The sequence below is a fragment of the Pithys albifrons genome, chromosome 6 (genome assembly GCF_047495875.1).
Source record: "Pithys albifrons albifrons isolate INPA30051 chromosome 6, PitAlb_v1, whole genome shotgun sequence".
In the NCBI taxonomy this organism is placed as follows: Eukaryota; Metazoa; Chordata; class Aves; order Passeriformes; family Thamnophilidae; genus Pithys; species Pithys albifrons.
The window spans coordinates 4,676,561-4,703,909 of NC_092463.1; the positions used below are offsets into that span (position 1 = coordinate 4,676,561).

At 44.1% G+C, this 27,349-nt stretch overlaps 1 protein-coding gene across 1 annotated transcript; it reads left to right on the forward strand.

The window, feature by feature from the left end:
• Positions 1-3,735: 3,735 nt before the first annotated feature.
• Positions 3,736-26,073, forward strand: NAA30 (N-alpha-acetyltransferase 30, NatC catalytic subunit). The gene is made up of 5 exons (XM_071557275.1): positions 3,736-3,827; positions 4,109-5,032; positions 13,696-13,819; positions 15,806-15,861; positions 22,643-26,073. The coding sequence occupies exons 2-5, from the start codon at positions 4,112-4,114 to the stop codon at positions 22,778-22,780; spliced, it is 1,239 nt and encodes a 412-aa protein (XP_071413376.1). The 5' UTR covers positions 3,736-3,827; positions 4,109-4,111; the 3' UTR covers positions 22,781-26,073.
• The last annotated feature ends 1,276 nt before the right edge of the window (positions 26,074-27,349 follow it).

Consider the following 27,349-nt stretch of genomic DNA (forward strand, 5'->3'; position numbering starts at 1 on the left):
GACCTGCTTTAGAAGTGTCCCTCAGGATGAGCTGAATCCCACCACAGGAGCGCCTTTTCCTCTCCATGGACGTGAAGGGGAATCAGAGGCACCACTCAGAGGTGCCTGTCCTACCACACCTGCCCTTGGTCAGACAGATGCCAGCTATGGACACGAACTGTTAGGATCAACATCACAACCAGGACCTTCTGATGGAGGTGGTTTCACAGATATTGGGAGTGGGACACAGAATGCCACCAGTGTGTTACAAAGCACACAAGAGAGGCTTTTTTCCATGGGACCTGTAACTTCATTGTGGGAAATACAATGTTCTCATGATAAGCTACATCATCTTCACCCTCTCTAACAATGCTTCCTGGCCTGGATCATCTCCTTCACACAGACATCACCCTCCCATGTGGCTCTGACACTCTCAATCTTGCTGCTGCAACATGGCAAAGGAGAACAGAATTTGGGCCAGCCCTGCGCTGACAGCACCTTTGTTTGCTCTTTCTGTTTTAACTACCCAAGGACAGGGAACTTGTGCCAGAGAAATTCCATCAGGCCCACAAGTGTCTTTTGGTGCCTGAAAACACAGAGCAAACAAGTCCCTGAACACAAGTAGGGACGTGAGCACCTCTGTGGAGCAGATGGAAGTGTCTAAAAATAAATCTGCAGAGCAACTGCAGGACACAAAGCCAATGTGGAGAGAGACAATCTGCAATGATCTTTCTGAATCACAGAATAACCTTAGGATGGTTTGGGTTGGAAGGGACCTTGAAGATCATCCAGTTCCAACCCCCTGCCATGAACAGGGACACCTTCCACTAGACCAGGCTGCTCCAAGCCCCATCCAACCTGTCCTTGAACACTCCCAGGGATGGGAAAATAGAGCCTTGGAAAAGAATAAATAAATATTTAAGCATACAGAGACCCATTTCTTTCTCAAAATTTAAGTATTTCCATCATTAATTACTTTGAATTAAAAGCCTTATAATTCCCTCACTTTCCAACAGGTCTTTTACTCTCTTCCCACTTTCCTTCAGCTCTCAGCAGTTCATAAACAGGAGCCTGTAAGCCCACGCTATTTATTCTTCCTAATTAAAGAATCCTGTTAGGACATGTAGAGCTGTTGCTGGATTTTCCTTTTAAGCCCAGACCTGTCACTTCCATGAAAAATAACTCTAGCAAATGAAAGCAAGTCTTAAAAGGGCACTGCAAAACTTCATGTGAGAGAAGGAAAAAAAACACTATTTCTCTGCTTTTTGAGGGTCCTTGTGTGCACATTAATAGAATCTTCACATCTAAAGGACTTGTTTGTTGCTGTGGTTTCTGGTAACATTCTTAAAAAAGATTATTCAAGGCAGAGATGGCTTGAGACTTCTCTCAGCCTTGTTGAATTTGCACTGTTATCAGTCACACAAGGCAGCCCAAGGCCTGCCTTGGCCTATCCAGGCAGGAATGACGTCCTGGATGGAAAAGCAACACCCCCTGCATTCCCATCTGCAACAGAGTGCCACCAAAACACCCCTGGCACCTGTCCCCAGACTAAACACCGCTGGCACTGTCCTTGTGGGCAGCCTGGTCAGGCTGGGGCCGATCAGACAAAGCAGCACAGACAGTGACACGTGCTGGGCACTGCTGGGGACACACCTCAGCTCTGGGGGCAGTTCTGGGCCCCTCCTCAGTGCAGGGAGGACATTGAGGGGCTGGAGAGAGTCCAGAGAAGGGGAAGGGGCTGGAGCAGCAGGAGCAGCTGAGGGAGGTGGTGGGGCTCAGTCTGGAGAAAAGGAGTCTCTGGGAGGACCTTCCTGCTCTCTGCAACTCCCTGACAGGAGGAGAGGAGTCAGGCAGGGAAGGTAACAAGGGGCAGGATGAGGACATTGTCTTAAGCTGTGCCAAGCAGGTTTAGCTTGGGTGTCAGGAAGATTTTTTTCACAGAATCATAGAATCGATTGTGTTGGAAAAGACCTCTGAGATCATCAAGTCCAACCCCTGGTCCAACTCCAGTTGGACCAGAAAGGGTGATTAGACATTGGAACAGGCTGCCCAAGGAGGTGGTGGAGTCCCCATCCCTGGAGGTGTGTAAGAAAAGAGACATTAAACTATTCCAGAGTGTCCAAAGGTGGACATGAGGATGGGGAAGGGCCTGGAGGGGAAGTGTATGAGGACACTGAGGGCAATGGGTGTGTTCAGCTGGAGAAGAGGAGGCTGAGGGGAAATTTAAGTTGGAGATCGGAAAAAAATTCTTTCCAGAGAGAGTGCTCAGGCATTGGAATGGGCTGCCCAGAGAGGGGGTGGATTCCCCATCCCTGAAGGTTTTGAAACTGAGACTGGCCATGGCACTGAGTGCCATGATCTGGTAAAGAGACTGGAGTTGGACCAAGGGTTGGACTTGATGATCTCAGAGGTCTTTTCCAACCCAATCCATTCTAGGATTCTAAGAGGAGGCTGAGGGGAGACCTCAGTGCAGGTACAACCTCCTCAGCAGGGGCAGAGCAGGGGCAGGCACTGCTCTCTGCTCTGTGGGGACCAGGGACAGCACCCAGGGAATGGCATGAGGGTAAATCAGGGAGGGTTTAGGTTGGATCTCATGAAAAGGCTCTTCCCCAGAGGGTGGTGGGCTCTGAACAGGCTCCCCAGGGACAGGGTTGTGGCCCCAAGACTGGAGAGCTCCAGAAATGTTTGGACAATGGGACAGGGACAAGGTGGGATTGTTGGGGTGTCTGTGCAGGGCAGGAGTTGGACTCTGATCCTTCCCTCCCAGCGCAGGATCCCGTATGATCCTGTCACTCTGTGAGACTGGAGGTGGCACTGAGTGGCACAGCCCGGTTCACACGGTGGTGTTTGCTCAGGTGGGACTCGGTGACCACAGAGGTCTTTTCTGACCCTGCTGATTGTGACTTTGTGACTGTGCTCTGAAACTCTTGATTCGATGTCTCTCTGTCCCTGTATCGTTGTGCCCCCTGTTCCTGTCTCCCTGTTTCTCTGTATCACTCTGTCCCTGTATCTCATGTTCCTGTATCCCCATATCCCTGTATCCCAGTATTCCCACCACCCCTGTGTCCCCGTGTCCCTGTATCCCACTGTCCCCATACCCTGCTATCCTGCTGTCCCTGCATCCCACTATCCCTGAATTCCCGTGTCCCACTATCCCACTGTCCCTGCATCCCGCTGTCCCTTTATCCCACTGTCCCCGTGTCCCTGTATTCCACTCTCCCTGTACCCCCGTATCCCGCTATCCCTGTATCCCTCTATCCCTGTACCCTGTATCCCGCTATCCCGACATCCCTCTATCCCTGTACCCAGCTATTCCTGTACCCTGTATCCCACTATCCCGACATCCCAGTATCCCGCTCTCCCTATACTCCGATATCCCTGTATACCCGTACCCCGCTCTCCCTGTATCCCTCTATAATGCTCTCCCTGTACCCCTGTATCCCGCACCCCACTATTCCCGTACCCCGCTATCCCTGTATTCCTGCACCCTGTACCCCGCTATCCCCGTACCCCTCTATCCCTGTATCCCGCACCCCACTATTCCCGTACCCCGCTCTCCCTCTATCCCTGTACCCCTCTATCCCCGTACCCCGCTCTCCCTGTATCCCTGTATCCCCGTATCCCGCTATCCCTGTATCCCCGTATCCCTCCCTCTCTCCCGCCGTCCCCGCGCCCCTCTCTGAGGGCTCTTTGCACACGGCCCCGCCCCGCCCTCCCCGCCGTCACCAGGCGCCGCCGCCAAGCGCGGCAGCGTCGCGCGCGCGGGGCCGACAGGAACTGGCCGCGGGTTTTACGGCCGCGGCGGCCGCGCTTGGCGGCGGCGGAGCGGGAGCGGCCCGGGCGCGGCGGTGAGTGGGGCGGCGGGGGGACCCCGAGCCCGGAGCCGGGACCGGCCCCGCCCGAGCCCCTGCGGGCACCGGCGCGGCCGGCACAGGGGCGGCGAGGCGCGGCCCGGGCGCCCTGCGTGCCTTTGTTCGCGCCCCCCCACCCCCGCCCGCGCTCCCCGCCGAGCGCGGCCCGTGAGGCCGCTCCCCCCCCTCCCCCCCCCCTCGCCCCGTCTCCCCTTCTCGGCGTGGCGCCCTCGGCCCCCTCCTCCTCCCCGGTGAGTTTGTGTCGGTCTCTCCCGTAGGACATGGCCGAGGTTCCGCCGGGGCCTAGCAGCGTCCTGTCCCCGCAGGGGGACACGCTCTCCCCCTTCTCCGCGGGAGGAGGAGGAGGAGGGGCCGCTTCCTCCTCCTCCGCCGCCGCCGCCTCCTATGCCGCCGCCGCCGCCGCCGCTTGCACCGGCGCCCAGGACGAGGAGGCCGAAGAGGAGGAGGAGGAGGAAGAGGAGGGACCCGCGGGCGGCCGGGAGCGGGAGCAGCGAGGAGGAGGAGGAGGCGACAAGGGGGCCCCGCAGCACCGGCACCACCACCGCCACCACCACCCCCCGCACCACAACCACCAGCTCAACGGCCTCATCAGCCCCGAGCTGCGGCACCTGCGGGCCTCCCTCAAGGGCAAGATCCTCGGCGCGGAGGCCGCGGCGGCCCCCGAGGGGCTGGAGAACAAGCGAGCCAGCAAAACAATGGGCTCCGGACAGCAGCAGCAGCCGCCGCCCCCCGCCGCGGCGCCCTGCTCGGCCCCCCACGCCAACCACGTGCCCCCCCAGGGAAGGACTGCACCCTCTCCTCCTCCTGCGGCCCCTCCGGGCACAGGCGACGGGGGCCAGCCTGCTGCCACAAGCGCCACCGCTGCTGCTAAGACTGCAGCCCGCAACGGGCTGGCGGGAGAGACTGGCTTGGAGGAGGAAGAGCAGGAGGAGGGGGATGAAGGAGGGGAGGAGGAGGAGTCCTTGCAGCTTCTCTCCGGGTCCTTAGAGGCTGCCTGCAGTTTGAAAGGCTCGGGAACGGACTGTCAGCCCGAGGAGGACCTAACGATACGATACGTCCAGTATGAGTCCGAGCTGCAGATGCCCGATATCATGAGACTGATCACCAAAGATCTGTCTGAACCCTACTCCATTTACACATATAGGTATTTTATCCACAACTGGCCACAACTTTGCTTCTTGGTAAGTGCCCGAGAGAGGGGCAGGGAGGGCAGGAGTTGGGAGTGGTTTGGGCCTCGGGAGAGGAGAGGATGGAAGGGTTGGCCTTAATGGAGTTACTTTGAATAATCTCTTTGTGGATAAGGCCGAGCTTTTGTGAAAGTCCCTGTCCCCTTGTGAGCTGTGCATGTGTAAGTAAAGCGTATGCCCCGAGTTCCTGCATTTGTTAACACGTGTTTTAGGTGGTGGGGAAAGGGCTGGGATCCAGAAATCCCAGGCTGCTAATCTGGGTTTTGACATTGACTTTTGTGACCTTTGATAGCTCATTTTATTATTCTCTCTCAGTTCCTGCGTTTGGATTTGAAAAAGAAAGTACTTAGTCCACTAATGCCTTACAACAACTGCTTAGTAATTCTTGCACAATGGTTTTAAAACCGACTAAAGCAGGGCTGGCAAATGAGTGTTAAGTGATAGGTGGAGAGGAGCTGGGAAGGGTTTAGCAGACTTTTTGATCTGTGAGCTTGCTTTGACAAGACAAGTCCAGCTGAGCTGCTCTTACAGGTGTGATGGTGCTCCCAGAAACCCTCGTGCTGCCCAGATTGTTTCCCTGTGCTAACAAGCTGTTGAGCTTTACGTTCTTCCTCCTGCACTATTGAAAGCCTGGCTTAGCTGCTCCTCTGCCTCCCTAAATGTGTAGCACTTGTTGTGTCTCGGCTGCTTTTAGGAGGATAATTTGTCCACAGGTATCAGAAAGTATAAATTGGCCTGAGGAGTGTGCACAGCAAGAGCTTGGCTGTGTTTGATTTACTCACAGGAGCACTTCCATCTGCAAAGCAGGACGTTTTGGGGAGTGTGTGTCACTTCCTCGCCGAGGTGAAGGATGAATTCTTCACCCTTGATGTTTCAATCAAAGCTGGACACCTCTCTGAAAGGTCTGATTTAGCCAGAGCCAACACAGCCTTCAGTTCAGGAGCATCTCTGTGAAATTGTGATAGAATGAGTACAGGAGGGGAGGTTAATGGAGTCCATCTGGCCCCAAACTTCCTGAATGTTCCTGGTTTAGGATCTGGTGGAATTTATAGCAGGATTTGTATGATTTATAGGAGGATTTTCAGAGCTGTGCCTCTTAAAGCCCCACAGAGGGGACACAGTGGGATTATAGGAAGTTGAGCAAAGCATTTGCCTTCTGGAACAAAACAGAGTATGAAAATATTGGAGAGCATTGTTGGATGCAGAGTCATGTTTGCCATTCCAAGGATGCTGCTCAGAGCACAGAGGGACTTTTCAAGCACCGAGCTCTGACTGAACTACCTCACACTGAGCAGAAATGCTTGAGAGCTACGAAAAGTCCACACATTGAGCATCAGGTGCATCCCTGCTGATTCCAAGGCAATGTTGGATACTCTGGGATCACAGGGCACTTGTTTAGACTTTAAATCATTATATGGGGGGTTTTTTTGAGAATTTTGTTATGAAAAGAGCAGTGACAAGTTGTTTGACAGAGCATTAGAACAGATTTCTAATAAGTCCGTTCAAAGAACGAGATATCACTCAAGGAAGAGAAAGTGTCTTCAGCTTATTTTGGAGTGACAGCTTCATTTTTTTGACAGTCTGGAATTAACAAAACTTTTTCTGAATCAGTATATTTGCTATTTTTTTTTGAAAGGTGGCACAATGTAAAAGCTGTAGACAGGAATCTATGGCTGTGAATGTCTCAAGGCTGCAAATCGTTATCTCTTTAATAAGTGGAAGTTCTTGGACTTGCTGAGTCAAATTTCATGAGGCTTTTTTTTTTTGTGACTGGTTTTAGTGGCTTTAAGGTTTGGTTTTTAGAGGTTGTCTTGAAGACTTTCTGTTCTATAATATTTAATTTTTCCCTGCAGTTAATGGATTCCTGAACTACTTCTATCTAATAAGTTGCTTTGAAATATTTATCTTCAGTCAGGGACTGCATATTCCAATTAGCAAGGAGAGTGTCAGGGTGGTGAACAAGGAGCTTAATGCCTGATCTCTCAGAATTATTAATGCCTTGTGGCCTCACCCCCTTCTGGGTTCAGGTTTTGGTTGGGTTTTGATTGTCTTGGTAAAAGGGTTTGGGCTGTGATTTGATTTTGTTTGAAAAATGATCTATAATTCCTCTACTGAATTTCACCATCACCATTTTTAAAGTCCTCCAGTCCTCACCTGCCCTCCTTGTGCTGCCTGGGCACCTTTGCTTTCCCTCCCTGCCAGGGGCAGGTACAAACACCATTGAAACTGAAGATGGGATTTACTTTGCTGTAAATAACCAGCATTTGGCCCTTGCTGACATTTTCTGCATCGTTTTCCTGTCACGACAACACAAAGCTGTTTTCTGGGGCATTATTAACTTTGCTCCTGATGATTTTATCTCCTGGGTTTGAAGCTTGGGAAGGCCAAGCCAAAACTGAGCAGTTGCACCGTTGCTTTGATGGCAGGTGCAACCCACAGTGCCACTTGTTTTCCTTCCTGTTCAGTTCCCTCCTCCTGGCTTGTCCCTTGTGTTTCTCTGATCTGGGAGGCCAAGGTAACCCTCCCACTGAAGTATTTATAAGTGTGGATGTTTCAGGGTCCTGCTCTGGGGGTTTAAAGCTCCAAATATATTCCTGTAGGATGTCACAGGCCCCAGTGCAAGAGGAGGGGTTGCACAGCTGGAGGGAGGGCACAGGACCAACCCTAAGTGTGCTGAATCAAACCCCTTCCTATCTACACTCCAATAAATAGTTCATATTCCACTTTAAAGGGACATGGAGATGCTGGGAATCTTAAACCTGTTAATTTTAATGTCACACTTGTCTGTGTAACTTCTCCTGACTTTACTGCAGCAGTATCTGGCTGAGCTGTTGCAATAACCTTCTCCTCCATAAATTCCTGGTGGAAATGTCCCTGTCCATGGCAGGGGGTTGGAACAGATGATTTTTAAGGTCTCTGCTGCCCCAAACCATTCTGTGAAACTCCAACTCTGCTTAAACTCACCTGTCTTTGGAAGAGCAGGTTTGCACTGTGTGTTAGGTGTGAATTCTCTGTAAATACCTGGGTTTTACTTATTCCCAGGAGCTCTGTCAGCCCAGTTCCTCTTCAAATGACCCATGATAACCATTTCTGCCAAAAACTGGCAGGGGAAAGGGGAATCTTCTGTTTCACCTCAAGTGTTTTGTCCCCATAATGGTTGTAATGCCCTTTCAAAGTTGTAGCTTCCTTGTAAAGTGGTTTTTTTGCAACTTCTGGTCCTGGCAGTGTGAAAGTTCTGAAACCTGTGTTTAAAACTGATAGATTAAGTATTTCAGAAAACTCTTTTCAAAACCCTTCAGCGTGGGAGAGGTGAGCTTAGGAAACTTTGCTCTGTGCCAAAGTTTGGATAAGGCAGGATGTAATAAAAGCAGAGATCTGGCTGAGTGTTGTAACCTCTCCTGTAATTCACTGCACCACTCAGCTGCCTTTTAAGAAGAATCTGGAAAATCTGTGCTTTTATTGGATTCTTAACTTTGCCACTAGCTATAGCAGCTTTTATAATTTAAACTTTCACAAGTTTAAAAATAACCTATTAATTCCATGTAAGTGGTTTTAGATGTGTTGTAAATCCTAAATGACTGCAGTTAAGATCTTGTTTTATACCAATGCTTTGCAGTTTTTTTTCTTTAAATTGGATTTTATAAAAGAGTCTCAGTTCACTTTGTGTTGAAACCAACACTGGTAAGACATCATGGCTGTTTTTCAGTCCTGGAAAACCTGGGGAAGAAAAAGAAAACCAGAAAAGTCAAGAGGCAGGCTGAGAAATCTTCCTGGCAAGAAAGAAGTTTTATAAGGAAGAAGGTTTATAAGATCCATCCCCAGTTTGCAAACTGTGTTCCAGTTTGGGTTTGGGAGTGATCGTGGCTTAAGGTACAGGCTGGGGGTGGCTTTGGGCAAAGTGAGCAGGAAACAGGAGCCAGCAGTGGGAAAAGGTGTTCCTGGAGCACAGGGAATCCCTCCTGGCCAGTTTTTTGTGGATTGGAAGCAGAGGGAGGTTTGATTGGAAAGAGCTCTGCCTGAAGTGCCAGGTATGAGGTTAAAACCATCAGCCCAAATGTATCCTCTACTGGCATTCAGTAACATGATCCCTAAATGTGAGGCAGTTCTTACAGAGCTGTGTCTGGGACACTTTGGGATGGATTTTGGTGCAGGTGTGGAAGGAAAATGTGGTGCAGTAGTGCAGGTTCTGCTGTGTTTGAGTTGTGAAGTATTTAAAATACTTCCCTTTTGGGGTTACTTGGGTGTTTAAATCATCTTTAAATGGGAACAGAAGTCACAGGGGCTATGTATTAAATGCACACTCTGAGGCTGAGAGACTTAATGCCATCTTTGCTAATGAAATTAGTGCAAATTGATTAATTTTGTGCAAAGTGATGTTCTTGCTGATTTACTGACATTTCTGTACTAACTCAGTATATTAAAATCTACTTTGTTTTAAACATTTAAACTTACTTATAGGCACAAAGTCGATGCAAATACTGAATTTGGATTCATGTATGTTAATCCTGCTACTAATAATTTAGGATTGAAGTAAATCTTACAGTACTCTGTGGGTTTATGATATATAAAAGTGACTTGGGCTGAATTCTGTTTGTAGAAACTTTTATGTTTAGAAGTACTCTCATACCTGAAAAGAAAACTTGGCCCGTGGTTATCTTCTCTTAAAGAGTGTTGTGTGGGAGCTACTTTTTCCTCTCTCTATTTGTCTGGATTTTGTTATTTACACAGTTTAACTTTCTCCAGGAAGTTAAATTACAAAGTTTCACATCACAGTTTTAGGTTCATAAGGTTGTAGAGAAGGAGAAAGGAGAGGAAAGCAACAAAACCCCCTCAAATTGAGGTGGAAATGAAGCCCTCCCTCTGTGACTGCAACAGCTGTGGATTCACTGCCAGATGTACCTGCCTGAAGACAGAGAAATAGATTTAAGTGTTTGGGGAACTGGTAACAAAGTCATTCTTTATTCAGCTCTCTGGCAACAGTGGTAAAACCAGTGGGTATTTACTTTGATCACTGAAACAAAGTTCTTTGCTGTTCATTTAGCATTTTAAATATATGATTCATGAATAGAACTTTTCTGAGAAGTGCCTGAAACAAGAAAGAACACAGATATGCAGAGTCTAGATTGTCACTACATTAAAAAAAAAAAAAATTATATCTTAAAATTTCTCCCCAGAACTGTGAGGATCAACAGTTAGCACGTGTTCACTTGAGGGCAAAGCAGAACTGTAACATGCTGGTTTGTGGTGTGCTTTTTTTTGGTGAGGTATAAGATTACATCAAGGTACTCTGCATAATTATAGCATGTTCTGAGCAGTCTGGCTGAGGAGACTCTTTATTTAACTCCCTGCTTTTCTCAGGTCTGAGCCGAGATACAGAACTTGCCTTGAGCTGAAACTTTGCATACACAGTTCTAGTAGAAGCACAGCTTCTCTTTTCTGTGCAATAAGCTGAGTTTTTGGAACAAATGAAGGGTATTTCAGTCCAGTTAGATCATGCTGCAGTTTTTGTTTGTTGTTTTAAAAGCCACTTGTTAGATTGTTCAGGGTTGTTCTTGGATAATGCTTAAAATGTGTTTTCCTGCCAAATAAAAACTTAGCAATAATTACATTGGCTTCAGCTATATTAGAAATTAAGACCATGCTGTATCACAGGGCTCTGGAACTGCAGATTGTACATTTTGAGCTGCTTCAATTCGCTTTGCTACAGCTCCTGGGTGTGACAGCTGACTTGGTTATTGTCCCACCATCCAGGTGGGGATGCTCCAAGACATTATTCTCTCCAAGACATTATTCTCTCCAAGATATTATTCTTTTTGGGGTACAGAGTCTGTGTGTCTGTGCCTGCAGGATCAGCTGCATGAAGGAACCTTCTGTCTGTGGAGTTTTAGCCCACAAAGGTTCAGGTGGTTGGAGACTTCAGAGATTATACTTAGACTTTGGAGAAGTGAGCTGTGGGTTCCAGGTGGGCTGCACTGAGCTGTGGCAATACTGGCTCTAGCAAGTCCTTGTCATTTGACATGTCTTACAAACTTGGATTATCCAGGGCCCCTGTGCCAGCGCATGCCAGTGCCAGTCATGTGCTGTAGTCCCGGTTTAGCTGCTGCACTTGAGCCCAGGGCTGGTTCCCCCCTGCAGGTACAAAGTCTGTGCATCCACTTAGACACCCATATGTACAATTAGGAGTTTCTTTTCATAGAATCATAGAATGGATTGGGTTGGAAAAGACCTCCGAGATCATCAAGTCCAACCCTTGGGCCAACTCCAGTCCCTTTACCAGATCATGGCACTCAGTGCCATGGCCAAGCTCAGTTTAAAAACCTCCAGGGATGGTGAAATCCACCCCCTCTCTGGGCAGCCCATACCAATGCCTGACCACTTTCTCTGAAAAGAAGTTTTTTCTGCTCTCCAATTTCCCCTGGCAGAGCTTGAGCCCATCGTGTCCCCTTGTCCTATTGCTGAGTGCCTGGGAGAAGAGACCAACCCCCACCTGTCCAGAACTTCCCTTCAGGCAGTTCCAGACAGTGCTGAGGTCACCTCTGAGCCTCCTCTTCTCCAGGCTAAACACCCCCAGCTCCCTCAGCCTCTCCCCACAGCACTTGTGCTCCAGTCCCTTCTCCAGCCTCGTTGCTCTTCTCTGGCCCCGCTCCAGCCCCTCAATCTCTTTCCTGAACTGAGGGGCCCAGAACTGAACACAACACTCAAGGTGTGGCCTCCCCAAGGCAGAGTCCAGGGGAAGGGTCACTGCCCTGGGTCTGCTGGCCATGCTAGTTTTGATCCAGGCCAGGATCCCATTGGCCTTCTTGGCCACCTGGGCACACTGTTGGCTCCTGTTGAGCTTCCTGTCCCTCAGTCCCCCCAGGTCCCTCTGCCTGGCTGCTCTCCAGCCACTCTGTGCCCAGCCTGGAGCGCTGCAGGGGTTGGGGTGGCCGAAGGGCAGGACCTGCACTTGGCCATATTGAACTTCATCCCATTGGAATCAGCCCATCTCTCAAGTCTGTCCAGATCCCTCTGCAGAGCCCTCCTCCTTTTCTCTCTGCCCATCTTTCCTGACTGCACAGGAATCCATTCTCCCCTTGGATCCTGCCCTGCTCTGGGCATTACTCACTGTTACTGCTGCAGGTCATAATGTCATTAATCCCTCGTGCTGCCTAATCCTTCAGTTAAATATGACTTAGTTTTCCTTTTTCTATTTAATGGTAAAATTTTGGTGAACACAGTGGCTGTGCAAGTGCTTTGATAAGTGTTTGGGGAGGAGTTGGGTTCTTTTCTTTTTGGGGTTTTTCTTCCTGCTGTTCCAGTGACTCCATCTCCTTGGCCACAGGCTCTGACAATGCCATTGGGATCAGCTGCCAGTGCACAGCTCTCAACAAGTGAAACCTCGGAACAGTTAAAGTGTGTGAAATTAACTGTGCTTTTTTGTTTGTTCTCTGGTGTCATATGACTCAAAACTACCCTTTCTAAAGATTAAATGCAGCAACACTTTTCTCTGATCCTTTGTGGCCTTGACATTAAAACCAGACAAAAACTAAACATGTTATCTTCCCTTGTGCAGGAAAATTCAGATCAGTATAAAATAGGAATGGAATTTTTCCCCCTCTGCAGAAGCCCATGTGGAAGGGGGATTTATGCCTTAACCTGGTGTTTTATTTTTTTATTTGTTTTATTTTGTTTTGTTTTATTTTGTTTTGTTTTATTTTGTTTTGTTTTATTTTGTTTTGTTTTATTTTGTTTTGTTTTATTTTGTTTTGTTTTATTTTGTTTTGTTTTATTTTGTTTTGTTTTATTTTGTTTTGTTTTATTTTGTTTTGTTTTATTTTGTTTTGTTTTATTTTGTTTTGTTTTATTTTATGCTGTTTTATTTTATGCTGTTTTATTTTATGCTGTTTTATTTTATGCTGTTTTATTTTATACTGTTTTGTGTTGTTTTATTTTATTTTATGCTCTTTTATGCTATTTTATTTTATGCTGTTTTATATTATTTTTTTATTTTTTACTCTTTTATGTTATTTTATTTTATTTTTTGCTGGTTTATGTTATGTTATTTTTTGCTGGTTTATGTTATGTTATTTTATTTTTTGCTGGTTTATGTTATTTTATTTGTTATTTTATTTTTTGCTGGTTTATGTTATTTTGTTATTTTATTTGTTATTTTATTTGTTATTTTATTTGTTATTTTATTTGTTATTTTATTTGTTATTTTATTTGTTATTTTATTTGTGTTTTTTATTTGTTTTTTTATTTGTGTTTTTTATTTGTGTTTTTTATTTGTGTTTTTTATTTGTGTTTTTTATTTGTGTTTTTTATTTGTGTTTTTTATTTGTTTTTTATTTGTTATTTTTCATTTTATTTTTCTTTTTTTTATTTTTATTTATTTTCCCTTTTCAGTCACATGTGTTCTTGCCTTTAGACTTTGTGGAATAACAGTGTGATTCTCTCCAGGACAATTCATTCATTGCTAATTGTAACTTTGTTGGAATGTAATAAAGAAATAAGTCTTGCAGCCACTCTAATACTTTTAGAGATGTTTTTAGAATTCATTTTGTTACCTTTTCATAGCCTGATGCAAACAAACTGTGTGTGGCTGTTTCACTTAAAGCTGCGTTTTGGTGGCCCTGTGGATCCAAACTGAGCTGCCTCCGTGTGTGTTTGTCTTTAAGGCCATGGTAGGGGAGGAGTGTGTAGGTGCCATCGTCTGCAAGCTGGACATGCACAAAAAGATGTTCCGCAGAGGTTATATAGCCATGTTAGCAGTGGATTCCAAATACAGAAGAAAAGGAATTGGTAAGAAGAGCCTTTTTTGTTCTTTCTTCGTTCCTGTTGTTGGGATAACTGTGGGTGTCACAGAGATTTGAGCTGAACTGAAGTGGTGGTTTGTGTGTCATCCCCTCCTTGCTCACACGAGCTCCCCGGTGGGTCTTCTGATTTTGTTAAAATAACCTGAAGTGCCCTTTGAGGTTCACACCTGGGATATGATGAAGCTAAAAAGAAATGCAGTGAGCAGCCCCTGACCTCTTCCTATTAGCCCTGTCAAATCACACCACTGGGAATTGCTTTGTGTTTTTACATGTGCCCTTATCAGTGTATTTCCATGTTGTCTTCAGTCTCTTCTTTCCAGTGAACTTATTCCCTGGCTTCTCCCTATAAATTATGCATTTATTGCCTGTCGGGGAGAATGTATGGAGCTCATTATTGTATTAATAAGTGAAGAAAAATAGCTGTGTATTGTTACTTGAGTGATTGAAATGGAGATCTGTTCTGCTGGGAAGTTACATGGTACAGAAATCACTCTTGGCAGGGAGTTTGCCCTCCCTCATTAATCAGTTTTGCCCTGATGAAGGGATTTTCATTCTGACACCAGTTATCCAACTTGGCTTAATTAAAGATCTGTTCTTATGGAACACAATTTTTTTTTCTGCTGGTTATTGTGAAATTACATTTTGGAACATATTTTTAACTTCAAGCCACACGTCAGCTTTGAAGCTTAGAAATGTGTTTCACCACTCATTGACACTGAACAGCTCATACTTTGTGTGATTAAGGACAGAAAATGACTTCCAACTGAAAAGCACAGTGATGATACATTGCAGAATGCACCTCTGTGTCTGCTCTCTTCAAAAAATAACCTCCAAGAAATGTGTGTGTTACCAGCACTAGTCAAGCATGTGCAGGGTTTTTTCTCTCCATTGTTGGTTTCTGTGGTGGAGCAGAAAAGGATCCTGAGCCATCCCTGTCTCTCCTTCCCTTTTAGCTGAGTCATGAAGGAGCCTGCCAGAATTTAATTGCAGGTGCTTGGATTCATAAGTAAATAAGAACTAATGCTGTTATTATGAAGATCTCTGCAAGACTTTCCCTTGGCTTTAGTCAGTTGGTTGTGCTAGAATTACATAAATAGAATTTATCTTTAAAGCCTTGCTTACTTTGGCATTATATTTGTTGATTTTTTTTCTGTGTTTGCCACCTTGCTGTTCCACAAAGTGTGCTGTTAATCTGAAGATCTGCTTTAAATGTAGTTTTATCATACATTCCATGAAAATATTAACTGATTAAAGTTTTGAGAACACTTTAAAACAGTCTCTAGATTCCTTGGGGTTTTTTTTCCTTTTCCTTAGCCTTCTTATGGAAGTGAGATTTATGCAATTTCATTGAACAGCAGTTTTTTCCACTAATAACTTTGAAATCAACTTTCAATTTCACCCCAATTCTACAGACAGGTAGGGATATCACATTTGTAGAACTGTTGTGAAATAGATGAAAAATAATAATAAAAAAATTAAATTAATGCTTGACTGAGGGGAAGGGATGGGCTTCAACAATATTATTAGATATTAGCAAATCCAAAGGGGATTGAGCCACAAGAAAAGTGGTTTCATAAGATCTGTTACTAATAGAAGTATTTGTTTTAGTAAGAGGAAATTCCCTTGGAAGATGAATGTCCTTCAAGTACACACCAGCAGATTTTGACTTTAAATGCAACAAAAAGGAATGAATCACATCTTGGACGGCTAAATATAACACTGTGTTAAGCATAGCAGCCTGTTTCTAATATCCTTGTGTTAGAAGAATCTTGCACTTAAGCTGAGGCTCTGGATAACTTCAAGGATTATTTTAAGGTTCAGACTTGAGGCTGCAGCTTGATTGCAACTTCTTGGGGGTTTCTTTCCTCCCTGCCCTCCCCAGGTGTCATGTCCTGTAGGTAGCACACATTAGTCATATATAAACTAGCCCTTGTTTGCATTGCTGCTCTGACACTTAAATCTGTTATTTCAGGTACAAACTTGGTTAAGAAAGCTATTTATGCTATGGTGGAAGGAGATTGTGATGAGGTAAGATTTTTCTAATCAAAAACTTTCATCATGTAAATGGTTTGCATTCTCTTACATGTGGATTGATTTCACAGGTTTTTCTTCTACAGGAGGTGGGAGTTGGGTTGGAAGGAAGCTCTTTATAATAAAAGGGGGGGGAAATGGCACAAATAGACAGGTTTTGTAAATGTATTGTTAAGGGCTGGAATTCAGCATTTCAGGTCGTGCTTTACTTTGTGCAGCAGCCTCAGCCTTCCCTCCCAGGCGCGTTTTCCTCCGAGGGCTCTGGTTTCAGGAGCTGCTGAGCAGTGTAACAGGGTGGTGTGTGTGTATTCCTGCCAGGAGCACACGGGGCTCCTGGAACAGTGTGCTGGAGTGTGGGGTTATCCCATCGGGCTGCCCTGGCACTGCACCAGCAGGGCTGGAGTGATTTACCATGTCAACCAAAACTGGGAAGGGAAGCGACTGGCAAACTTTCCCTGGCCTAAATGTTAATAGTCTCTTACCACATTCCAGTCCCTACTCTTTTTTATATTTATTTATGTGTTTAACTTGTGAGGAGCTCTCCCTGCATCCATTCTCCTCGATCAGCTTATCTGTCCCTTTCCCTCCCATCTCGGTGCCACAATGCAGTTGTTGGCCCGTCCCTGATCTGTGAGCACCACCGGCTCCTTTCAGTGTGTCAGAGTTAAGGAGCCTTTGATCTCTCTGTTATCTCGTTTCAACTCTCCCTCCATTGTCCCCCTGCCTCGTGGTGAAACTTCTTATGCAAAGCTGCAATTTGTGGCACGGGACTTCTGGCACATACTCTGTTTATTTTCCCACTTGTTGCCTCTTGCAGCATCCCTGCCTGTGTTCTGACTTCATTCATTATTTATTTTTCCCCTCAGTTTCCTTCATGCCTCCACTTACTGGTGTCTTTTTCCCCCTTCTCTAATTGATGTACTGGGCCAATACAATTGAAGCTGTAATTCTTTTAACTTTTGTTTTGTTGCTTCTCTCATGGTATGTAACATGCTTTGCTCTCATCTTTTTTACTACTTACTACATCAAACTAATAAAAAAAATGTTGCTTTGCTTGTTTGCCCCATTGCTTTCCACTCTGGTGTTGATTTGCCATTGCTGGAGTATTCAACATAAAAAAAAATTGCAAAATAATGTAAGATTAATGTCCACATCACAGAGAAGGGAAGTGAATTGCCAGTTGTTGTTAGAGAGCCACGAGCAGAAGTGGCTGTTTCTACCCAAGCTCTGAGTTGCAATAATTACTGTCTGGTTTCTGATTGTCTGATTGCTGTACCTTCATTTCTAATTTGCACTGATACATCTCCTGTATCTTTCTGGGTTTTTTTCTACCGCTGTAATAATAATCCAAGAGCCCTTCTTGCTGTTTTTTATCATCATAAAAATAAAATAAATGCGAGGAGTGTTGCAGGCTGGTCTGCAGTGAGGCCTCAGTAAGTCTTAGTCACAGATTTTCATGTCAGGTGCTGTATAAATGCTTTGGGGGGCAGAGTTTCTGTCCCTCTTTACTTGAAGGCCCTACAGTTCAAACACCTTGAATGTTCAGTTCCAGTTGGGAATCTGTAACCCTCTTTGTGGGAAGATGATTCCAAACTCATTATTCCCTGTTTTTTGGGAGTTTCTGCATCAGCTGAGTCTTGTGCTGGTGCAGAACTTTAAACTAATGACACTGATTTATTCATTTTTTTTCACATTTAGGTTATCCACAGCCAAACAGCCAATGTTTTCATGTTGGTTTTTCTTATTTTGCCACCAAGTGTGGGCTTCCTCCACACACACTTGGTGCAAAGTAATGATGTTGGTCACTTGTACCCACATGAGTTTTCAGAGTCTGGAAGACCCAATTAAAAGTTCTGTGCAACTCTTGCCCTCCCCAGTTTTTGCAGTTTTCAGGAGATCAATTTCTGGTTAATTGATGCTTAAAGCTGATCAAACATGAAGTAATTCATCACAGTAATTGTCTGCATGAGATTTGTAAATAGTTGAGTTTAATCATCCCTGCTGCTCTCAAGGTATTTTCTTACATCTTTTAATAAAATCAGAATCATGATGAAAATAAAAAGATGCTGCTCCCTGAGATAAGATAAACTGCAACTTTAAATAAAAAAGCTGTTTTCTGAAACCTGCTTGGAACAGGATTAAAAACATAAATATGCAGCTGTGGGTGTCATGAAAAGTTTCCAAAGGCTGCTTGAAAATTCTTCCCTTCAATCTAATTATGGAATAGATGCAGTAAATAGACTTAATTTTAATAACTTATGATAAATGTTTCATTCGGTGTGTTGCCTTCAAAGTAACGCAGACTGGACTGTTGAGGTATAAACATTGAGTTTTGAAACATAAAGAGTTTATACAACACCAGAGATGACAATCTTGACAAATCACTAGTGATGGGTGGCATTTCAAATATTTTAGTGATACTCAAACGTTTTAGTGATTAAGAGTGTTTGGGGTTTTTTATTGGGAATAAACTAAGCCAGGCCTATGGAAGAAGCGATTTACAGTGTGAGCTCCTGTGGTCAGCCACTGCCTAAGAGCAGTTTGTGCTGGATTCCAGCCCTCAGAGCTAAGGGAAAACCCTTGCCCAGGGCTGGTTTCTCTGAGCAGGCTGTGGGCTGGGAAGAGGTGAATTGGCTGGAATGGAATCCGGGTGGAAGGGGAGGAGCTGCCCATGGAGCTGCCCCTGGCCTATATTGGAACAGAACCCAGGGCAGTGATCTGAGACTGGGGGTGATGAGTGAGCAGAAATAACCTTCAGGCCTGAGGAAAGCACAGCCTGCTTGGAGCTGCAGTGTCTGCAGATAACAGTACAAAACTTAGGGATCTTTGATTTTTTTTTTAAATTTTTCAAATTTTTTTTTACCTTTTTGTGACTTTCAGGCATTTGATGTTAATGAGTTCTAATATTTGGGGTAGTGAACTCTTAAGGCCCTGAGTTTCCAACAGGTCTCAGTGATTTAGGATAACCACAGGCTGGTTGCATAGGAAAGGTGAACTATGGAACTAAATCAGGTGAATAGTTTTGCTCCAACTCCCAAGTTTTGAAACGTTTTTTATTTCCAGTTTAATAAAGGAAAGCATTGCTAAGTGCAGCAAGGTGGTATCTGCTTCTTTTTGTGCATTTGCTTCACTGACAAGCAATTTTCCAAAATTACATTGCTGAAGACCTTCCTGTGGAACTGTTTTACATCCCTTAATTACAATTAGAAAGGAGGAGTTGTTCATTCATACGTAGGTTTTCCATCTGTAACAAATGACTGAGTTATCTGCATAGATTCATGTTACTGAAATAATGTACCATGCAATGGGTAACTAATCCAAGTAAGACTCTGTGGGACTCATAAAAGGTTTTTTTAAGCAAAGTAGGGAACCTGGAAAGGAATTATGAATTCCTGTTGAAACTTGAGGTTGATTTAAAGTGAGGTTTTTTGACCACACTGGTGTAATTTGAATTCAGTACCACACCAGTAAAAATTAAATGTATTTTATAGAATGTATTTTTATAGAATCCTATTTGAAATCCTTACATTATTAATATTTTTGCTTTTCCTTGATGTATAAATCACCTAAAAAGTGTTCTGTTTTGGGCACTGCCTTTCTGTAAAAGACAAGGCAGTTAAATTGATGAAGGACACTGGACAAGGCCCCATAAGTTGAGTCTGATGATGTGTCAGACTTAAAAGTAAGAATAGTGGGTGCTGGGAGCACTTTTTTCATTGGCTTGTTTGGCTTGGCTGTGTCCTTTCCATGACTTGGTTTTTAAAGCTGAGTTCATTCAGAGTTTGAAGAAGCAAGAAAGCTTCACCACTCTGTTTATCTTCAGTTTAGGAATATATTCAAGTTATGAAAATGTAGTAACAAGAAACATTGCACTCTACTCACAGTATGGAACTTTTCTTGCTTCTAAACCCAGTTAAAATTAGAATTGAGCTGAAAGATGAGGTTTACAAAATTTAGGATAAAAGAGGAAGTAACAACCTTCAGAAAGATGCCACTTGAGCAAAACATGCTGTTAAATCAAGGCTTTGCTGCTCTCCAGGGAGGATGTGATTGTTTTATCAGAGGGTATAACAGGCATGTGTGTTCAACAAAACTGACCCCAGAAGAGCAGAAATAAATGTAATGATTGAAAGTTCAGAGCTGGATTGAAAGTCTCACACAGGAAGAGGTGCATTCTTCACCAGAGAAAGCTAATGAAATTTGAATAAAATATGCCTGTGTTTCCTTGTTAGGTCATAGAAACCTTCTTTAGCTGCAGCACCTTCAGATCAGGGGATTGCTTTTCATTGTGCTGAGACTTCCTTAGAAATACCAGAGCAAATCTCCTGCATTTGCTTTCAAGATGAGCATTCACTCAGGTAGTGGGATTCCAACAAACCTGTATTTCAACATTTAACCACTCCCTTCAGTTCAGTCACCTGCAGTGTTTGGAAGGGGTTTAGCACTGCAGGGTGTTGGAGCTTGCAGCTGAATAGAGACTGGTTGCATCACACTCAACTTCTGAGAGGGAAGGAAGGCCCTTTGTAGCTAAGAATTCAAATAATCTTCTGCACAGTGCTTGGGTCACGTTTCCTCTCTGGCATTAATATTTTGGTTTTCATTTGAATTCAGGAGTTGTACATTGTGGAGAAAATAGGGCTCTCCAGGAAAATTATTGTGCTTGCATTATTAGTTATAAATGAATAGTTACCCATTGTAATGGGTAAGGATGTCAAGAGGGTTCCAAGTCACAAGACTTGATAGTTCTGTTCTGTGAAGTGCCAGCTAGAGAAATTCAATCTCTAATTCCTGCCATAAGACTAAGAATTGAATTAGGTTGTCTTAAGTGTACAGCTCTGCCCTGCTGTAATTTAAGAACTCTGATGATTAATATTTTAATATGTGACTCTTGGTTCCTTTTTGTAAAACGAGATACTGCCAAGCCTTACCTTGTTCATTGGGTTGTTTATTGTTCTTTCAACATCCTACCCTGAGAAGCACAGGTGGATTTAGCCACTGGAATGTGGTTAGAGTGGCTTGAAACTTGAGTCAAATATATACATTAAATGAGTTTTCAAATCTCACTGAGGGTGAGCAGTCTGAGCACTGCCTGTCTCCCTCTTCACACTGGTTTAGCCACTCCTCAGGCTGCAGGAAACAAACCCTACAGATTGAAAAAGGGAAGGTTTTCTGCCAGGTGGCTTTGGAATAGCTCAGCCACCAGCCTGGTGAGCTGGCAGGAGAGCTGAGGGGGAGTGGCAGTGGGGGCACAGAGGCCAGAAAGCAGATTGGCTTCAACTGCTCTACAAATCCAGCCTGAAACTTTAGTCCTGTATTTTCATTCCCTGCTCTCTCTACAGTGACCATCAGCTCCTGTTTGATGTGTGAGTGTTCATGGTCAGCTCAGGAGTTCAGCCTGTGTTCTTGTGCAACCAGGACCTGTCCTCAGGAGCAGAATCCTTAAATAGATGACTTGGACAGCAGTGAAGAGGCAGAACAAGTTTTTATTATGTGGAGAGCGTGCAGGGATAACCAGTTGTGCCAGAGCTCTGTCCAGTGCACGTGGAGAAAAAAGGGAAAAGCAACTCAGTGTGACATTCTTGATTTCAGTAATTAATGTCTTGTTAGTGCCAGTGTAGTTTCTTGCCTGCACTTGAGACTTCTGGGACAGTTTCAGGCCTTGCTTAATTTGCACTACCCACTTGGATTTGGTCTGAGTTATTGCTGACAGGTGTCCCTGCATTGGGATCTTACCAACCCAGAGGGAAAAGCTGCTCTTTCTTCCTGCTGTGCACTCTGGTTTGAGTGTGGGGTGTTTGTTGGTGCACAGGCTGGATGGGCCCTGAGCAGCCTGGTCTGGGGGAAGGTGTCCCTGCCCACAGCAGAGGATGGAATGAGATGAGCTTTGAGGTCCCTTCCAACCCAAACCATTCTGGAATACTTTTATTGGGAGCAAATACTCGTTGCAAACACAGGACCTGACAGCTGGTGTCAATCTGAAGCTTTTATCCAGGTCTAAATCTTAACAGATTAGAGGTCAAAGATATTAAATAATTAAACAAATCCTCATGTGCCAAGTTCTTGTGACGTGCAGAAGTTCAGTTGCTCATTCAAAGAGTGTTTTGGATCCCAACCTGTTTAATGACGTGAATTTTGGGTGGGGTTTTCTTGAAGGGGAGATGTTGGGAGATGGGGATTGTTTGGGCTTTGTTGATTTGTTTTTTATCCTGGTTATTATGTGGTGAGCTGAAATACAGTTTACAGCCAGGAACTAAAATCTAAAAAATCTAAAAAAAAAAAAATCTAAAAAATTGTTGTTTGCAATTAAAGTTGTCAATTAACTGCTGGGGTTTTTTAAATGTGGGAATGGATGCTCGATGTGGGAATGGATGCTCGATGTGGGAATGGATGCTCGATGTGGGAATGGATGCTCGATGTGGGAATGGATGCTCGATGTGGGAATGGATGCTCGATGTGGGAATGGATGCTCGATGTGGGAATGGATGCTCGATGTGGGAATGGATGCTCGATGTGGGAATGGATGCTCGATGTGGGAATGGATGCTCGATACGGGAATGGATGCTTGATGTGGAAATGGATGCCTAATGTGGAAATGGATGCTTAATATGGAAATATTGCTTAATTAAGGATATAAGAAGGAGTTAATTCCACTCATTGCTAATAAATGTACCTTTATGTAAACCCTTTGAAACGGGTTCAGTAGTCACACATTTGCATTTCCTTACTAAACTAACACGATGTGCTTTTTTCTCTCTTTTGTCTTCTCTCCCCCTTCAAGGTTGTATTGGAAACAGAAATCACAAATAAGTCTGCTTTGAAACTTTATGAGAACCTTGGTTTTGTGCGAGACAAGAGGCTGTTCAGATACTATTTAAACGGAGTTGATGCACTGCGTCTGAAACTGTGGCTGCGTTAGGGAGCCCTGGCACGGAGCGGGCCCGGCCCGGCGGCGCAGAGGCGGCCTTGGCACGCACTGCAGTCGGCCCCAATTGCTTTGCAGGTGGACTCAGTGATTCCCATGCAGCTCTTCAAACCTGTCAGTGTCCCATTGAGTGTCGCACATAACTCGTTGCACTTTGGCATGGCGCGTTATTCCCCAATTAAAGCCGGTTCTTTCCGACTCCCGAGTCCTTTGGTACCAGCGAGATGTGCCAGTTGATAGCCAAGATAATGCTCATTCATTGCAAGTCTGCTGACTGTCTGACACACACAGAACCTGTATGGGAACGCCACTCTTGGTTCCAGAAAATTCAAAAAAACCCAACATCAACAAAAGCCAATGTAGATTGTAAAATTCTATAAGTATACTAACATTTCATACGAAAATTGCCATAGTTTTCTGGGGAAGGAGAAGAGGGAAAAAAAAAAGGAAAAAAAAAGGCTTCAATTTTAGGTTTTATTTTTCAATATTGAATTTTTCCATTCTTAAATATTGGTACCTCAGTGATTAGTGAATGAAAAAATGTATTGTAGGGTGGGGTGTGTGTTACAACGAGTAACAGTAACCATTAAATTGCGTCTGCCAGTGCCTGTATAGATAAGTATATTTGTCTTCACCTCTAAGTTTGGAGTGCATGCTTTTATTCTTTTACTTTCTTCAATTGTCTTTGCAAGGAAAACAAAAATCTGCTTTTATTTAAATTCTGGATTTGATAATAAATTATTTCAGATTTTTATAATTTGGATACTTCTCCCAAAAGAGGGCTTGGAGGGCCCTTCTTATAGCAAGAAGTGTCAGCTATTTTGAAAACCTTGAGTAGCTGCTAAAAGAGAACCTGATGGCACCAGTGAGTCTCTGCTGGGTTTGGATGCACTTTTTTCATTAAAAGAGTGAGGGACTTTTAAAAGAAGTTATAGAAAATTAATGTAAATTGGTATGATTTTTATTTAATCAAAATTATTGCTAGAAGCTCTGAAGAACAGCTATTTTAAGATAGTTGGAACAATTTTTTTTTTCAGATTCAGATTGCTTTGCTTCAGTGTTCTAAAATGCTTCAATCTTTGGTTCTTGGTCTTGGAAATAAATTTCGAGGTGTATTGTATGCATTTTTAGCTGCTCTCATTTTCTCTAAACTTACATGAGCTGAATTATTGGGGGATTTTTTTTCCCTCCAAAATCCAAGCAATGGGGAAGGAATTCTGTCTCCCTTTCTCTTTTTCTCACGTTTGCTCTTGCTCTGTTTTTCTCTATTTTTTTTTCCTCTCTTTAATTGGGCTTATAAGTTTTATAATCCCCATCAATTTTTTTTCAGTAATTAGTGTCAAGGCTTTCTTGTTCAATGTGATTCCACAGCCCAGTTCTGTGAATCTCTTGGGTTGGGGGTTGTTTGGGTTTGGTTTTTTTTTTCCCATTTTCAAAATAAACCAAGGTATTAGTTGACTTGTGGAAGCACCTGTGTAATCTCAGATATCACAGGCTATTCTGAGTTGGAAGGGACCCACGAGGATCAGCAATTCCAGCTCCTTTAAGTGCATGGCCCATATGGGGATGGAAAGGATGAACTCTCAGTGAATCTTCTGGAGTTGAGCGAACTCTTCAGATTTGCCTTACTACACTTCTTGTTTGTTTGTTTTTATCTTTAGGGTTTGGTTTGAGTCATGGGGTTGGTTTATTTTTTCTTTCTTTTTTTTTTTTTTTTGCTAATTTCTGTACACTTAAAAACAAAACCAACAAAACCCCTACCTCCAGTAACATTTGGGAAAAGAGCCCTGTGCAGGATAACTGGATTTAAAGCAAAGCCGCCTTTTGCACAGACCAATCGCACATGGTGATGGACGTTTCTTACCATGTACAAATCATGAGTTGTATTTGAAAATAAAGATTTTTAATGGAAATTGGCCCTTCGGAGTTTTCTGCTTGTAGACACCATCTGTGCTTTCTAGAGGGCTTGTTCCCCTCAGTAAAGAAAACTCATGTTTAAAAGGGTGCCCAGGACAAAGCGTTGTCTATAAATGAGTCTGTCACTCCCACAACATGTCAACATAAAGCCTGTGTGTTGCCACTACTGCCTTGTGACATGATAAAACCTTTTGTTATCCCCACCCCTCAAGTTTGCCAGTTTTTCTGGGTGGCTTTCCAGCAGTTTTCATCATTGTTAGGACCTAAATGTTGGTAAGGAATCACTTGAGTCGGGTTTCTCTGAGCTGTGCTCCAGGATGTAGTGACTGCTCCGAGGAGACAGATCAGGGAGGTTTCATCCCCTGCAAACAGCTGTTGGACTCGTACCACAAATTCCAAACTGGGCTGTCTTGTGTGTCTGCTGATGTTTAAATCTGAAAAGCCAGACAGGCAAGTTTTCTATTGGTTAATATTTAAGCTGTGGGTGTCTTCACATTCAAAAACCAGCTTAGAAGTGAACTGAAATCGCCTCTCGCTGCCAAAACCATCCCTCCTGAGCAAACGTCAAATACAATTCTGGTTGGTTGTTGTAAGAAGTAGCTGTTCCCATGCACATTTTGAAAAGACTGCACCAAATAGATGCAGGTCCCCCCTTTTTTTTTTTTTCTTTTCAAAGGGCACGAGGCCTGGAAGGTTCTGCCATCTCTGCCATGTAACACACAGGTCACCACCGAAGACACTGGAGCTGCATGTGTTGGGTCAGACTAAACAGACTTGTTCTCTGTGTTGTTTGGGATTGGGATATCAAGGGGGAAGTCCTGAATTTGCAAACAGCCTTTCAAAAGGAATCTAAGCAAGGAAAAGTTGGTCATTTCTCCTGTCTGTTGCTAAAACACAGTCCTCTCCCCCTCGCCTTTTGCATTGACAAATCTAACTAAGGAGTTCATTGCTTTTATATTTAAATTTGCCCAAATGTTGCTACTGGCTGACATGTCAGTCTGGATGTTTTTGCATTATGTTGTTTTTTTAAGAAGTGATCAGGTTCATCACCCTCAAGGCATCACAGAATTGGCGTCACGTAGCACGTCACAAACTGTTTCAGGGCACTGCGAGACGTTGCTCCAACTCAGTGCTGTGGTGGAAAAATTCAGGTCTTGTATCAACATTACAACCTGTCTTGGAGTTCAGGTACCAGGTGGGCATCTATGAGAATAGCAAGTGTGTCTCAAAATACTGGACTGCTGTTTTGAGTGGATTATATTCTTCTGTCCCTTTATCCTTTTTGATGAGAACAAAACCAGTGGGGTTACAAAATGTACAAGTTGTCTAAATACAATGCAGTCAAATAAATGGTTTAAGTTGTTTATCTATTTCCTTTTGAATGGGAATCTTCTAATGACTGTTTTGCTTTGTTTACAAAATACAAATACACATTTGCTCAAGTTTAAGCTGAAGCAACCTGGGCTAGTGGAAGGTGGCCCTGCCCATGGCAAAGGGTTGGAACAAGATGATCTTTAAAGTCCCTTCCAACCCAAACTATTCTGAGATTCTGTGATCAAGAAAGGTGGAAAAATTTTTACAAGACAAAATTATCTATTGCTACTCGATTAAATCACTTCTATGCCTGCATTGGGAGCACCTTGAACATCAATTACCTGAACATCAGTGTCACAACTGAACTAAAGTGGGTCCTTTTTCAGGACCCCAAGTCATGACTAACCCCAGACTGTCCTGGCAGGTCAGCACTGGGGCTGAATTACTTCAGTTGCCACAAGCAGGAGATGAGAACTCTCTCTCAAAGGCATCCAGGGGGACCTGTGGAGTTTGAAAACCTTTTGTGCTTCGTTCCCTCTACCATTATATCTCTGCTCCTAAAACCTGAGAATTTGCCAGCAGGGGTTGTGCCTGTGTGTTGGAGAGATGTGCAGGTGACTGAGAGATGTAACCAACTCCTGCTCATCTGCCAGGAGCTGCAAGTCCTTCCTGGTTCTTTTTATGATTCCTTACAGCTCCAGTGCCTAAAGGGGCTCCAGGAGAGCTGGAGAGGGACTTTGGACAAGGACCTGGAGTGACAGGACAAAGAGGAATGGCTTCAAACTCAAAGAAAGCAGGTTTAGATGAGATATTAGGAAGAAATTCATGACTGTGAGGGTGGGCAGGCCCTGGCACAGGTTGCCCAGAGAAGCTGTGGCTGCCCCATCCCTGGGAGTGTCCAAGGTCAGGTTGGACAGGGCTTGGAGCAACCTGGGATAGTGGAAGGTGTCCCTGCCCATGGCAGGGGGGGGAATGAGATGAGTTTTAAGGTCTCTTCCAACCTAAACCATTCCATGATTCTATTATTCTAATCATGACTCCAAATCTTTAGCCCTTGCACGTGGCTGGAAACATAATCTCCAAGTGGGAGATCCAGATTTAAATTTCAGCACTGAATGGACATAAGAAATAATCCATCAATGAAAACAACCCAGAGAGCAACAAAAAAGAATTGTTCAAAATGGCTTTTCAGCTTCTGTGGTAGATGTTTTTCCTACTTTCTGAACCAGCTTAATTTTGGGAGTTTTCTTTAAAAACAAACCAAAAAAAAAATGAAAAAAAAAGCAGGAGAAATCCTTTTTGACGTGAACACTTCTCTGGGTGCTGAAGATT